This window comes from Schistocerca gregaria, chromosome 5, assembly GCF_023897955.1.
Source record: "Schistocerca gregaria isolate iqSchGreg1 chromosome 5, iqSchGreg1.2, whole genome shotgun sequence".
Lineage (NCBI taxonomy): Eukaryota > Metazoa > Arthropoda > Insecta > Orthoptera > Acrididae > Schistocerca > Schistocerca gregaria.
Window position 1 is genome coordinate 277,269,163 of NC_064924.1, and position 16,937 is coordinate 277,286,099.

General features: G+C 42.1%; 1 protein-coding gene across 2 annotated transcripts in view; it reads left to right on the forward strand.

The window, feature by feature from the left end:
• Positions 1-612: 612 nt before the first annotated feature.
• The window catches only part of LOC126272953 (uncharacterized), a 960,200-nt gene continuing 943,875 nt past the window's right edge, over positions 613-16,937 (forward strand). For both annotated transcript variants that reach the window (XM_049976256.1, XM_049976259.1), the window contains exon 1: positions 613-664. In XM_049976256.1, the coding sequence (XP_049832213.1) occupies positions 637-664 (28 nt within the window). In that variant the 5' untranslated portion in view covers positions 613-636. The remainder of the gene's footprint in view (positions 665-16,937) is intronic.

The window sequence follows — 16,937 nt, forward strand, 5'->3', positions numbered from 1 at the left end:
ACGCGCTTTCAAGACAAGAGAATTGTCACTTTCGTTTCCGTTGTGCGACACGTAAGCCAAAATTAGACAATTTCTTCAGGGCCCATCTATCAGTTTCAAAGTTTACTGATTCACAGTGTTGAATTCAAACAGTATGCTTGCCTTTACAATGCTTAAACAGACAGGAAACCAGCTAGGCACTATCAGGTTACTTTCTCGGAGTCAGATTTTTCAACACATTCTCGCAGTCGAATTCTTATGTTCAAAGCTTACGAATGCCTATGTTGAAAGTGACACTAAAATTAATAAGTAACAGCAATCATATTTTTATGAAGTTCACTTCTAAGCCGCGCAAGTCAACTGTTGGTGACGTCAGACGACACAAAGTCCTTGTAAGGACGGACAGAGACCGTCGAGGATTACGGAGGGTGGTTGTAAAAGAATGGACACGACTCCTTTTCCAATAAACCGATTCGATTGCATATTGCTGATCCAGCATTGCACTACGCTAGCCCCTGCAGGTGCGGTAAGCGCTCGTAGCAGCTAACTGAAGCACGTACTGCGCCGGCCCGATCCACGTGTCCACATAACGTCACAGACGGCTCGTTGCCGTATGGCGTAGGACGTCAGTTGGTGCGCGGGCAGCAGCGGTGCGACATGGGAACGTCAAGCGGCAGGCACGCAGGTAAGCGACCAGCTGCGCGTCGACTTGCCTAGTCAACAACACGAGCCACTCGTGTATTCCTTGAACTATGATGTCGTTCGTGTGTTTAATTAAAAACTAGCGACGTTCTCCGCCTTTGCACGGGAAACACCTAGATCTCACTCAGATCGGTACGAGACGTCGTATGTCTATAGAGTACCATGCAAAACATAGATTTAGTTCGTGCTACATTCTGTCCTCCAGTACAACATGCGTGAACGGTAATTAAAAGTAACACCAGAACTAAAGGGCACAGGGAATGCGTATCTGTCAGCGATTATTTGAAGTCTCGCGTAACTGAGTTGAGGTGGTCGTACGAAAGGCCCTGCGTTCAAACCCAGCTAATAATAATTTTTTAACTGTTTACGAGTGGAACTGTTAAATGGGAGAACATTTTCCTGACATGTAAAAGGACTTTTCGGAATTTGCAATAGTGTTCTTTTGGTTGTCTGCTTTCGCTTCGTTAGTTGAAAGTAGCAATCATTTATAGTGCATTTGTATAGATAGGTGTGGTATTCTGTCGGACATGTGCGATAGAACAGACACCACTCCTGATGAAGCAGCTAGTGCATTTGTAGTGTAGTGGTTAATAAAAAAGAAAAAGAGAAGAAAAGAAAAGGTTGAAAATGTGGGAAGAAATGATGAATAAAAAGGGGTTTTTAAAATCGTTAATGACCGTGAAAAAGGGAAAGAATGAAATGCAAATCGGACGTCGTATTACAGAAAATTTATCGGACTTCGTAATTCGGAAAAGCTATTGTTGGGGGTGGTCCTTGTGGCGTTTCTGAGCAAAAGTCAAACCAATTTCCACTACAAAAATTATTTGAAAGAGAACAGAGAATAAAATGTGATTAACAGGGGGAAATGGCGTAGATAAGAGTTCATCCTTTACCATGTTAACATGTCTTATCTCGTGCGGCGTCCAGGTCTTGTTCTCAAAAAATCTCCTGCTTCATTTCTGCGTGAAAAGTCGTAGCTGCTCAGAAATCTTGCAATAATTTCATTGTCTAGGAATTACTAATGTATACAAAAACCGTATTGATATTAAATGCAATGTATTTTACGTTGCTGCTTCCATCCTCCAAATTTCATACAAACTTCCACAATACGTCTGCACATTAATAAGTTTTTTCGTCTTAATCCGACCAAGACTAGCTAATAAATAAGTTAAGCTTCCTCTCTCAAAGACAAAAGCGGGTAGAAAACAAAAAGAGTTACTATTTTAGTACCTTCATTTTCTTATATATTTTCTCTGCCGTCGAGCGCTCATACGGCTGCGACGGTTTAATTTATATCTGAGGGAACGAGTGTAGAGCGGCGAAATTCAAAGTCCCGTTACAGTAGTTCCACAGAAGAAACATAAACAATCGATACATTAAAATAAACAATTACGTCACACGTGCGGAAGTGTTAATAGCTCCATAAAACGCATAATACAGTAAAAAATTAACATAATTAAGGACCCTTGGTACGATTATCTAACGTTCTACCAGCTTCCACACGGAAGCTATCCATATTAGCTTCTCACAGTTCTGCTTTTCCTATGCTCGGTAGTTCTGGCGTTGCTTATAATTGACGTTTACCCCCGTTCTGTTGGACGACAGCATATAACACGAACTAAATCGGAGTTTTGGTTGATACTCTATCGATACACAACGTCTGGTACCGATCTGAGTGTCTGACCTCTGCAGCAAAAATTTTTTGTTTATTTGTAGACACAATCGCATGTTTATGACAGTCATAACCGGTTTCGGCCATACAGTGATCGTCTTCAGATGCTAAAGGCGGCATACACTGAAATCAGGTTCACGCGTTGTCGTTCCTGTTTGGCAACGCATGAATCTGTTGAGTGTATGCCGCCTTTAGTATCTGAGGATGGTCATTGTTTGACCGAAACCGGTTATGACTGTGTCATAAACATGTGATTGTGTCTATAAATAAACAGAAAATTTTTACAAGAGAATCAATCACGTATTCCATAGACAAAATGTCGTTTTTTTCCAAAATGTCATCTGGAGATTTGGGTGTAAGCATCTACGGCGGGATGAATTGTGTGGCGTAGTGGTAGTATGCACACACGCTCCTGATGAAACACACTATACCGGGTGCAGCTACAGACAGAGGTCCAGTGTGAGCTGTAATTATCTTATGGCTGAGAAACTTGGTAGGTATGCTAATACGTTAATGCGGAACCGAGGTACACCGGAGCAAAATAGTCCCATTTTGACCACAGGTGCAAGCTGGCGCTGAGAAAGGAAGAAAGGCGTATATAAATGTTTCGATATGTAAAGGATTAGGAACGTGATGTGGGCATAAAATTGTGAAACAAGTGAGAAAAGCACAATGTTGATTTACTAAAGAAACACTATTTCTTGCCTTGTTTCACAAATTGTACTATTGTTACTCCACAACCTAGTTTTCGGGTTATAAGCCCATTTTCAAGTACATTAATGATTTCCAAAGATAATGCCCAGATAAACATGATAAGGCAAAGACAGTCGTCTCAACTTTTTAATGTAGCGAGCCATGGCTTAATGTAAAATTACTTCAGTGACCATTTTTAACAAATTACATATGGAATTACACAATTCAGCAACTACACTAACATGACTAAAAATACCTGGGAATAAAGTTACGCATCAGTCAAGCCTGATTCAGCCTTTGCGGAACATTGCCTTAACAATCACAAATACATAATAAATATATAAGTCTTACACAGGAAAAGGGGCCTAAACTCAAGCAGTTAGAAATTTTAGGAATAAAAAAAAACAGATATCTACATCCCCACACCTGTTATTAAAAGATCAAATTCAATTCAATTATTCACTACTTTTAGATGATATCGCAACTACAGGATAGAAGTAAAACTTTGGGCATCAGTCCAGAAGTTATTTGCTAATGCATAGTTTTATTCCCAGGTATGTTTAGTCATTTTAGTGTAATTGCTGAATTGTGTAATTCCATATATAATTTGTTAAAATTGGTCACTGAAGTAATTTTACATTAAGCCATGGCTCGATACATTAAAAAGTTGAGACGACTGTCTTTGCCTTATCATGTTTATCTGGGCATTATCATCTTTGAGAATCAGTAATGTGCTTGATAATTGGCGCATAACCCAAAATCTCGGTAGTGCAATGACAATAATAGAATTGTGAAACAAGGCAAAAATAGTGTATTCTTACTTAATTTACAATGTTTCACCAAGAACCCACAGTTGATTCAATTAAAATGATTTTGAATGCATAATGTTGACTTTACTATTAACAGCCACTTACACATTTTGTTCAATATGAGCAGCAGCGACATCGACGACATGCTGCATCCATAAAACGGCGTGATCACCTGTTGCTCGCAGCAGTTCCGGTGAAATATGAGCAACGTCTTCTTGTATACCGGCCTTCATATCTGGTAGGGACCTAAGGGGTCCCTGGTAAAGGCGATCCTTTAGACGACCCAGAGACAAAGTCACAGGGATGCGGATCAGGTGATGATCTTGAAAGGTCTCTGTTGGATTCCTTTCATGTTAATTTCTTAAATCTGTCATTTACGGCATAGATTTCACTTCTAAATTTACTGTAGTGTTTCTGACTCTATCTGGGAGGAGACTGAGCAGTGGAACGTGTTACTTTTACACATAAACAAGAACGATCTGTCACACTGCTACACTTTAAAACTCAATTTATATGTAATTCATTTCACACAGTCTCGTATGGAACCTATATGCGCTTTCTTTTATATAGTGTATATGATAAGATACTGTCATTCCCCTTCCTTTCTGTGTGAAAGGATGAATGAGCAAATGTATTTCTAGTTGCATGCTTGATGATAGCAGACAAGCCTGTCTTCTAGAGAACAGTAGGACCAACGTCGGAACAGGTAGCTACGCTTTCTAGAAGCAAAGAGGTTTCTATTCTTAGTATGGTCCTGTCTGTCCCTTGTCATGTTGGTATAGGAAGCTGCCTCTCTGGTTACTTCCGTTTGTATTTGTGAGGCACCCTCGGTTGGGGGCCACGCCAGTCTGTCCGTGGCGAGCGTCTGAAGTGATAAGATCTCCGGCTAAGCGCGTCTCTGCTAAGTCCGTAGGACAATGGATTTCGTAAATTCAGCCTAACTGAAAATTTAACCACGTTTGTTTCAGGTTTAGATCTAAAATATCTTATGTTATCTTAAATTGCAACACAGTGCAATTCGAGGGTGAAGTTCAGAATATGTTCCAGTAGTTTGCTTTGTCACTACTTTGTGAGTAAAGTGGAACCACGTGTTGATGATCCGTAACTCTAAGAGCATCAATCTTAAATGCGAATGTGCGTGAGATTATAACGTCTCGTCTTGACAATATTATTCAATACAGCAACTTTTCTTTATGTTCAACCCACGTGGGGTGTACTTTGTGAGACCAGTACCACGTGCTTACACAGTAGTTTGACCCATCAGGTTAATAGTAAGACGATAGTAACCAGTTGAAGGTTTTTCTTTTGTAAACTGCGTTTCGATGTAATTTATTTTAATTATCAAAATTATTGTGGAATTACTCTTTGTGTAAACCAAGTTGACCACGTTAAGCATGTGGTGTAATCATCAAAGTAGCCCTAAGCTATTCTTTTCGAGAAGATTTCACAGACAATTAGTATGAATTCAGTATACCAGTGTGTGGTAATTTCATCACGGACAGGATTGCGCTACGACCGTAACTTCTTTGGGTGAAAATTGAATTGGATGGTTGTGGTTAATTTCCTCTTGCATATGTTTCAATGTTCTTCGTGTGTTATTTTATGAATGCAGTGTTGTATGCAGTCTCCCAATCTTGGCTCCATATTTGATGTGTTCCGTAAGTTTACAAACTCACATTTTCACAATTCTAAATAAGGCACCAGTTTAGTTATGAATCAAGTTTAATATGCTGAAATTTTAACGGAACAATGATCAATGTTAAAATAAATGTCCAAATATAAACTGATTTATTTCTTTTTATTTAAATTCTTATATATATATATATCACCGGTTTTCGTAAGATGACTATTAAAACATTATAATTAATGTTAGCCTGGTTGGCAATTTGGTAAACTAGACCTGGATACCTGGTGAAACAATTGCTCAGTAATGCAAGGATAACTTCCCCATATAGCTCACAGCTTTTAACCCGCTTTTATTATCTTGAATATCAGCACTGCTTTCAGAACAACTTACTGCATCAACTTTACAATCTTGCAGGTCATGCTTCTTGGAAACCTTTGGAGACAACACGTTCAAGGAAGATTGCATTCAACCTATCTTTCCCTCGACGAGCAACATGAGGTGTTGCCCCATCTTGTAAGAAGTCGGTGGTTTGCAAACAGCTATGCTCTTTCAAAGCAGAAATCACGTGCTGTATATGGAGGTCCCTAAACGTGCAGACGTGACGGTACACGCAATAGGCCCTCTCGGAGTATTCTCTTGAAAAAGAATGGGCTGAGAATTAAGGTGATGGTGAGTGCACACCACACAGTCACATAAGGCGAATGCAATGGCTTTTCGGGTGCAACACCCCAAATTCGGCTGTTCTCTGTATTCAACGCACCTTCTAGTGTAAATTGCGCCTCGTTACTGCACAGAATATTGCCCGGCCACATGTCACCAGTTTTGATCCGTGCCAGAAACCGAACAGTAAATCCAGAACGTTGCTGCGAATCATGAGGTTTCAGGTGCTGCACCATCTGGATCTTGTACGCATACTGGTTAAACTCGACCACAAAACCTTCAGTAGTGTTGAGCACGCAATAGACAATAAATGGCTCTGAGCACTATGGGACTTAACATCTGAGGTCATCAGTCCCGTAGAACTTAGAGCTACTTGAACCTAACTAACCTAAGGACATCACACACATTCATACCCGAGGCAGGATTCGAACCTGCGACCATAGCAGCAGCGCGGTTCCGGACATAAGCGCCTAGAACCACTCGGCCACCGCGGCCGGCGGCAATACCCGAGACAGTCCAGGAGCACTAGCATAACCTGGGGCACATGCTACATGGTGACATGCAGCAACAGCAGCGTCATCTGTAACTGCCGCCAGGAAAGGGCGCCTTCTTCCTTCAGGTGCAACACCAACCTCACTCGTGGTTTAGAATTTCATTATTACCGTCTTTAATTCGTTAAATGACATCGTGCCCCCCCCCCCCCCCTCCCCTCAAGCCTTTGTCGGCAATACTCCCTCAGTGCTGCACTGTAACGCTGCTGTTCACATTAAACAGTTTCACTAACAGCGCACGGTCTTTCTTCTCGGTAGCTATTCTGTTCACTCACGTTATGGCTTGTGAAATGACAGACTGGAGTCATACCGACATACATAAACCGTGCAGTTCCATATTTGCAGTTGGTTGCTACAGCAGAAACTAATTTGTTTTCCAACGCAAATCGTTTCCGCATTAATGCATTAGCATATCTACCAAGTTGCGCTACCATAATTACAGCCCACACTGGACCTTCGTGTGTAGCTGCTCTTTAACTATAACCACCGGTTATTAGTGAAAACCGTACCTAAGTCAGTATAGCAGTTCCTGAAATTAGCCTTCACACACAGACAGAAAAACGCAGCGAGAGATATTAACCCGCCAAGGTCGCTGATGTTCCATTTGTCGCAGCCATCGTGGATTTTCCGTTGCCCAATAGTGCATATTATGCCGGTTTATGTTACCGCTGTTGGCGAATGACGCTTCGTCGCTAAATAGAACGCGTGCAAAAAATCTGTCATCGTTCCATAATTTCTCTTGTGCCCAGTGCCAGAACAGTACACGACGTTCAAAGTCGTCGCCATGCAATTCCTGGTGCATAGAAATATGGTACGGGAGCAATCGATGTTGATGTAGCATTCTCAACACCGACGTTTTTGAGATTCACGATTCTAGCGCAATTTGTCTGCTACTGATGTGTGGATTAGCCGTGACACCAGCTAAAACACCTACTTGGGCATCATCATTTGTTGCAGGTCGTGGTTGACGTTTCACATGTGGCTGAACACTTCCTGTTTCCTTAAATAACGTAACTATCCGGCGAACGGTCCGGACACATTTTGATCACAATAGCCATACATCAACACGATATAGACCTTTTCCGGACCATTTTAACACGGGTAATGTATCACAAAGCAAATACCGTCCGCACTGGCGGAATGTTACGTGATACCACGTACTTATACGTTTGTGACTATTACAGCTCCATCTATCACAAAGCGAAAAAAGTGGTCCAACTAAAACATTCATATTTCTTTACGTACTACACGAAAATGTAATAAAAATGGGAGTTCCTATTTAAAAAACGCTATTGATATCCGTTTGACCTATGGCACCGCCATCTAGCGGGCCAATCATAGCGCTACCTGGTTTTCCCCTTCAAGCTAGACAAGTTTCGTTCTTTGTAGTTTTTTTCGTTTGACGCTTATTTCGTGAGATATTTGGCCCGGTGACGATCAATGGAACACCCTGTATAGAAACGCAGTAGCGATCTGAGATCGTGCTGGGTTCGCAGCATTGATGAATTACAGGACCCCTCGTCAGCAATACGTTCTTATTTTTTAAAACGTTTATCTCTCCTTCCATATTTTACTCCCACGTGGAGGCAAAGTCACCACACCTTTTCGCTAATTTAGGCACTGCCTGTTGTTATAGATTCTTCAGCTCTTAATGAACAACGAAATTTTCACCGAATGAACAAAATGCGTGCGTAAGGGATTTCACACTAGCTTTGTGATTGGATTGGAGCGTCCCTTGTAACACAATATGGCATTCTTAACCGACAAAAATCTTCAGACGTATAAATAACTTCTGGCGTACCCCAAGAAAGTGTTATAGCACCATTAATGTTCACAACACACACTTCATAGCTTCATAGGTGGAAAGACCCATTTTATGAAAGAGCTGGGTGCATGAGCATGAAGCGATTTGAAGCTAGACAGATGCTAGATTCATTGGAACATTCCTTTGGAAGTGTAAAATATCAAGAGCAACCTGTAGTGAAATGACCACATAAAACAAATAGTAGGAAAAGCAGATGCCAGACAGATTTATAGGAAGAATCTTGAGGACATTTAATTGATCCACGAAAGAAGTGGCTTATGGAGCTCTTGTTCTACACATTCTTGAGTTTTGTTCATCAATATGGGGTACTTAACAGGTAGGACTGACAGTAGAGATAGAGAATATTCAAAGAAGAGCGTCGCATTTCGTCACGGGATCGTGCAGCGGGCGCTAGAGTCTTACAAAGATGTTCAACAAGCTCCAGCGGCAGACGCTACAAGGAGGCGTTGTGCATTACGGAGAGCCTTTCTACTGAAATTTCGAGAGAAGACTTTCCTGGGAAAAACGGACAACATGTTACTTCCTCCCACACACATCTCGCGAACTGACTATGACGAGAAAATTCGAGAAATTAGAACTAATACAGAGGCTTACCGACATTCTTTCTTCCCACATGCCATTCGCTTGTGGATTAGGGTAGTGGTGATCAGTTAGTGGTGCAAGAAGGACCCTTCGGCAGCATTTGCTTGCGGAGTACCGTGTACGTATGCAGGGTGTTACGAAAAGGTACGGCCAAACTTTCAGGAAACATTCCTCACACACAAAGAAAGAAAATATGTTATGTGGACATGTCCGGAAACGCTTACTTTCCATGTTAGAGCTCATTTTATTACTTCTCTTCAAATCACATTAATCATGGAATGGAAACACACAGCAAAAGAACTTACCAGCGTGACTTCAAACACTTTGTTACAGGAAATGTTCAAAATGTCTTCCGTTATCGAGGATAAGTGCATCCACCCTCCGTCGCATGGAATCCCTGATGCGCTGATGCAGCCCTGGAGAATGGCGTATTGTATCACAGCCGTCCACAATACGAGCACGAAAAGTCTCTACATTTGGTACCGGGGTTGCGTAGAAAAGAGCTTTCAAATGCCCCCATAAATGAAAGTCAAGAGGGTTGAGGTCAGGAGAGCGTGGAGGCCATGGAATTGGTCCGCTTCTACCAATCAATCGGTCACCGAATCTGTTGTTGAGAAGCGTACAAACACTTCGACTGAAATGTGCACGAGCTCCATCGTGTTTGAACCACATGTTGCGCCGTACTTGTAAAGGCACATGTTCTAGCAGCACAGGTAGAGTATCCCGTATGAAATCATGATAACGTGCTCCATTGAGCTTAGGTGGAAGAACATGGGGATCGATCGAGACATCACCAATAATGCCTGCCCAAACGTTCACAGAAAATCTGTGTTGATGACGTGATTGCACAATTGCGTGCTGATTCTCGTCAGCCCACACATGTTCATTGTGAAAATTTACAACTTGATCACGTCGGAATGAAGCCTGACATGTAAAGAGAACATCTGCACTGAAATGAGGATTGACACATTGTTGGATGAACCATTCGCAGAAGTGTACCCGTGAAGGCCAATCAGATGCTGATAGTGCCTGAACACGCTGTACATGGTACGAAAACAACTGGTTCTCCCGTAACACTCTCCGTACAGTGACGTGGTCAACGTTACCTTGTACAGCAACAACTTCTCTGACGCCGACATTAGGGTTGTCGTCAACTGCACGAAGAATTGCCTCGTCCATTACAGGTGTCCTCGTCGTTCTAGGTCTTCCCCAGTCGCGAGTCATAGGCTGGAATGTTCCGTGCTCCCTAAGACACCGATCAATTGCTTCGTAAGTCTTCCTGTCGGGACACCTTCGTTCTGGAAATGTCTTGATACAAACGTACCGCGCCACGGCTATTGCCCCGTGCTAATCCATACATCAAATGGGCATCTACCAACTCCGTATTTGTAAACATTGCACTGATTGCAAAACCACGTTCGTGATGAACACTAACTTGTTGATGCTACGTACTGATGTGCTTGATGCTAGTACTGTAGAGCAATGAGTCGCATGTCAACACAAGCACCGAGGTCAACATTACCTTCCTTCAATTGGGCCAGCTGGCGGTGAATCGAGGAAGTACAGTACATACTGACGAAACTAAAATGAGCTCTAACATGGTAATTAAGCGTTTCCGGACACATGTCCACATAACATATTTTATTTATTTGTGTGTGAGGAATGTTTCCTGAAAGTTTGGCCGTACCTTTTTGTAACACCCTGTAGACGTATCGCACCCACGAGGGAGTCAGCTTACAAAACTCTCGTTTGACCGATACTTGAGTATTGTTCGTTAGTTTGGGACCCTTACCAGACTGATAGGCGAGATAGAGAAGATCCAAACAGCTGTTCGCTTCGTTACTGGTTCATTTGGTAAATCACAAAACGTCTCGGAAACGCTCATTAAGTTCCAGTGGCAGGCACTCCGAGAAGCGTTATGCATCACGGTGTGGTTTGCTAGAAGAGTCAGCCAATACATAGCTTCCTCCTACGTTTATACCGTGACAAGACTTTGAAGGTAAGATTAGAGAGATTCGAGCTCACACCGAGGCTTCCTTCGCTCCATTCGCTATTCGATTTGAACAGGAAAGATGAAAGTGATAAACGAAGTACACTCACCCACGCATAGTAGGGTGATTTACGAAGTAGAGACGTAGATAAAAAATTCAGTTGAAAAAGCAAGAAAATGTGTTAAAAATGTCACAACACAAAACTAAGTAACTAGAAGTAGCACCAATATCCCTCCTAGAACTGCAAAAATTCTAAAAAAACAGCTCATGTGTTGTTCATGGAATTTCAGATTTCTTAAAAGGTGTTCCAAAATAAGTAATGTTCTTAGTGGTATACGCAAGGAATAACTGGCGCAGGATTTTTTTCCCAGACAGTTTAAAATATGCAATTGTTCAATCTTTTCATAGGAAAGGTGACAAGACAGATTTAAACAATTATTTTCCAATTTCTTACTGAAATCTTTCTCCAAAGTATTCGAAAAAGTAATGTGCTCAAGAGCAGTCTCACACGTAAGTGGAAACAGTACAGCATATCACAGTTTGGATTCCAGAAGGGTCCTTGACTGGAAATGCTATTTGTACATTCACTTATCAATTAGTACCAGCCTTAAAAAATGAAATACCACCATTTGGTATTTTTTGTGATCTTTCGAAGGCATTTGATTGTGTAGATCATGTTACTCTCTTAGGAAAACTAAAGTTTTATGGAACTGTTGGGTTTACACACTTGACTTGAATCGTACTTAGGAAACGGAATGCAGAATGTTATGCTGAGTAATTCAAACAACGTCAGAAGTGTAGAAAATATTAATGACTGGTGAGAAATAAAAAAGGAAGTCCGGCAGAGCTCAATTTTGTGTACCTTCATATTCCTTCTACATGTGAATGACCTTCCACTTAACATTCAACAAGCAAGAATGGTACTTTCTGCAGACGATATTAATGTTATAATAAATCCCATTAGAGAGAAAGCAACGAAGACATGGTGAATGATATTTTTCAAATAATTATAAAGCGCTTCTCAGCAACTGGACTCTTCCTAAATTAAAAAAAACCGCTATATTCAGTTTCGTAAAACAAATAGTCATATCGACAACTGATGTAGCACATGCGCAGGAGTTAGTAAATAGGGTAGAATGCTCCAAATTTTTGGGTGTTCGCAGTCCTGGAAGAAGCATATGAGTGAGCTTCTCAAACAAGTTCAGCTAGTTTTGCTCTTCCCACAGTTGTCAATCTAGCAAACAAACGAGTCAACCTCCTGACATGTTTCTCATATTTTCATTAAATAATGTGTTATGGAATGATTTTCTAGGGTAACTTATCACTTAGAAATTATTGATTGCACAGAATCAAGCAATAAGAATAATATGTGGTGTTCACATAGAGACGTCATGTAGATACCTCTTCAAAGAGGGAGGCATTTTAACTGAGTTGTCACAATAAATACATTCGGTAAAGAAATTCGCCGTAAATAATCCATAACAATTTGAGAAGATCATTGATGTCCATACCTACAACGCTGAAGTGAAAAATGACCATTATCACCCATTATTAAAATTTTATGTGGTTCAGAAAGGAGTTCAATAAGCAGAAACAAAAATTTTGGTCATTTGCAGAATAACATAAAACCTCTTCAGCAAAGCAAGTTTTAAATGTAACTTATAATCATTTCTCATGGACATTTCCTTTTATTCCACTGACGAATATCTACTTAGGACCTAGTAGCCAGGAAAAAATCGTTGTAAGTCTAGTTCTATATGAAAGATTAAAATAATGTGTATTCATTAATGTTAATACTAATGTAATGTATCATACACGGTTATTTTACAAATTCTGAGTGTTACGAACTGTACGTTCTTATGTTGAAATGTAGGGAATTAAGCATGCAAGAGATGGGTCGGAGCTTATTTAGCTAGTGAGGTAGCGCGACGGACATAAGAGGCAATGCGCCTCGACGAGACAGACGCTCATCAGGCAATGACTTCTCTGACGGGATAAGCATTCTTTTGAATTAAATTTAATGTATGTAATTCATTATTAAATTTTATTCACGACTGTGTGAAGCTTTGTGATAGAAAGATGTATAGTGAATATCGGTGTATTTAAGCGCATTGTTGGACGCATTAAAAAAGAATTGCTAATTTTATCGAGTTGCTAAGACATGATGAAATTGAAGTGTAGCCTATACGGTTTATGGATCATTAAATGAAGGCTGAAATTATATTCAGTCAAAAAAAATCATCTTAAAAATTATTATTTTATCCATTTCACCTGATTGTATTAGATATTATGATTTTACGCTAATCATACATGTCCTTTAAACTGACTCGTTCCATATAATTTCGAAAGAAAAAAATGGTTCAAATAGCTCTGAGCACTATGGGGCTTAACATCTTAGGTCATCAGTCCCCTAGAACTTAGAACTACTTGAACCTAACTAACCTAAGAACATCACAGACATCCATGCCCGAAGCAGGATTCGAACCTGCGACCGTAGCAGTCCCACGGTTCCGGACTGCAGCGCCTAGAACCGCACGGCCACAGCGGCTGGCATTTCGAAAGAAGGATTGTTCAAATGATCTATGGAACATGTGATTAACCAACAAATTAACTCAACATTCTTAGTTCTATTTACAACGTCAAGTAAAAGATTTGGACCACAACGTACTTAGCCCGAGTATACACCGAAAATGATCAGATGACCAGGGCGCCCTTACTCATGTTTTCACTAACTGGGAAGATTAGGGTAACCACTGTTAAATACATTACTGGTCATTAAAATTGCTACACTACGAAGATGGCGTGCTACAGACGCGAAATTTAACCGACAGGAAGAAGATGCAGTGATATGCAAATGATCAGCTTTTCAGAGCATTCACACAAGGTTGGCGCCGGTGGCGACACCTACAACGTGCTGACATGAGAAAAGTTTCCAACCGACTTCTCATACACAGACAGCAGTTGACCGGCGTTGCCTGGTGAAACACTGTTGTGATGCGTCGTGTAAGGAGGAGAAATGCGTACCATCTCGTTTCCGGCTTTGAAAAAGGTCGGATTGTAGCTTATCGCGATTGCGGATTATCATATCGCGACATTGCTGCTCACAATGGCCGAGATCCAATGACTGTTAGCAGAATAGGGAATCGGTGGGGTCAGGAGGGTAATACGGAACGCCGTCCCAACGGCCTCGTATCACTAGCAGTCGAGATGACAGGCATCTTATCCGCATGGCTGTAACGGATCGTGCAGCCACGTCTCGATCCCTGAGTCAACAGATGGGGACGTTTGCAAGACAACCACCATCTGCACGAACAGTTAGACGACGTTTGCAGCAGCATGGACTATCAGCTCGGAGATCATGGCTGCAGTTATCCTTGACGCTGCATCACAGACAGGAGCGCCTGCGATTGTGTACTCAGCGACGAACGTGGGTGCACGAATGGCAAAACGTCATTTTTTCTGATGAATCCAGGTTCTGTTTACAGCGTCATGATGGTCGCATCCGTGTTTGGCGACATCGCGATGAACGCACATTGGAAGCGTGTATTCGTCATCGCCATACTGGCGTATCACCTGGCGTGATGGTATGGGTTGCCAATGGTTACACGTCTCGGTGACCTCTTGTTCGCATTGACGGCACTTTGAACAGAGGACGCTACATTTCGCATGTGTTACGACCTGGGGCTCTACCCTTCATTCGATCCCTGCGAAACCCTACATTTCAGCAGGATAATGTTCGACCGCATGTTGCAGGCCCTGTGCGGGCCTTTCAGGATACAGAAAATGTTCGACTCCTGCCCTGGCCAGCACGTTCTCCAGATCTCTCGCCAATTGAAAACGTCTGGTCAATGGTGGCCGAGCAACTGGCTCGTCACAATACGCCAGTCACTGCTCTTGATGAACTGTGGTATCGTGTTGAAGCTGCACGGGCAGCTGTACCTGTACACGCCATCCAAACTCTGATTCAATGCCCAGGCTTATCAAGGTCGTTATTGTGGCCAGAAGAGGTTGTTCTGGGTACTGATTTCTCAGGATCTATGCACCCAAATTGCGTGAAAATGTAATAACATGTCAGTTCTAGTATAATATATTTGTCAAATGGATACCCGTTTATCATCTGCATTTGTTCTTGTTGTGGCAATTTTAATGTCCAGTAGTGTAGTTTTACCATCTCTCGAATTACTGACTAGCAGAAGGGACAACCATTGTGACGCACGCTGACTTGTGATGACACTCTAAATTTATTATAAATTACTAAAGTCCTGGTTATAAAATAAAATACCGGAGGAGGTTCGAGTCCTCCCTCGGGCGTGCGTGTGCGTGTGCGTGTGCGTGTGCGTGTGCGTGTGCGTGTGCGTGTGCGTGTGCGTGTGCGTGTGCGTGTGCGTGTGCGTGTGCGTGTGCGTGTGCGTGTGCGCGTGTGTGCGTGTGCGCGTGGGTGTAAGCTTAGGGACTGATGACCTTAGCAGTTAAGTGCCATAAGATTTCACACACACTTGAACATTTTTGATGAGTGTGATAATTGCCTGTACAGTGTACTGTTGGGTTTGTGTTATGGATGAAGGGAAGGGACAGGGTTGAAGCCGGTGCCGGCACATATCCTACTCCTCTCGAGAAGCATTAATTAGCCCACCGCACTTAACGTTCCGGTCCGACATTTTGGAGAGGCACAGCGGTGTTAATTCTGGCATCGTGGTGTGGCGAGCCATCGGGTATGGTCGTACAATGAAGGCTTCCACGACCGGATGTTTCAGCTGCCGAGAATTCTTCCGGGTCGTATGGCCGTGGACCATGGAACTCTTCTATCCCTGACGATTAGTCCCAAGTTACGTTGGCCATCTTCGGAGGTGCTTCTGGTTGTGCTGACTCTTGCCAGATGACGAGTCGGACGTCGAAGAACGGTCTAAATACCGTGGAAAGTGGGCGTGGTCTGGATTTCACGTGATAGCAGAGATAAACCGTGTCAAGGATAAAATATAACTATCGATCATAGTACGTCAAAGATAAAAACTTCTCATCGATTCTGCAGCGCTACTATCCATATGTCGCTGAGTTTCATAGCCTCTTCTTTTCTGATAAAATTTTCCCCATGTTTACATATTTCGCTGCCTTCTCTATAGAGCCGTATGGTCTACATTGGAACTGCAAAGGGAAGTGTGAATACACGGTTGAAGGAACATAAAAGTCTTTGCCGACTATGGAACACAGACAAGTCAGCCGTGGAGGAACATGCCCTTCGGCCGGGAGATTACGTAGTGAAATGTTCGGAAACTGAAGTTTTTTGTACTATGACGAACTACTATTCACGGCTCTATAGAGAAGCCAGCAAAATATGTAAACATGGGGAAAATTTTATCAGAAAAGAAGACGCTATGAAATTCAGCGACATATGGATAGTGGCGCTGCAGAATCGATGAGAAATTTTTATCTTTGACGTACTATGATCGATAGTTACATTTTATCCTTGACAAGGATTATCTCTGCTATCACGTGAAATCCAGACCACGCCCACTTTCCACGGTATTTAGACCGTTCTTCGACGTCCAACTCGTCAGTCGGCAAGACCTAGCACCTCTGAAGATGTCAAACATAGCTTTGGACGAAACGTCAGGGATAGAAGAGTTCTACTGAACCACAGCCATACAACCCTGAAGAATTATCGGCAGCATCGGGTATGACTTCAAGCCACGACTGGTATTGACTGTGGGAATTGCAGTACACAACGATACGTCACTGACATCCTACGTCCTCATGTGTTAAATCTCATCGATATTTTTGTCGTGCCATTTTTCAACAGGACAGTGCTCGTCATCGCATGGCTACTATCCTTATGAACCGATTGCGTA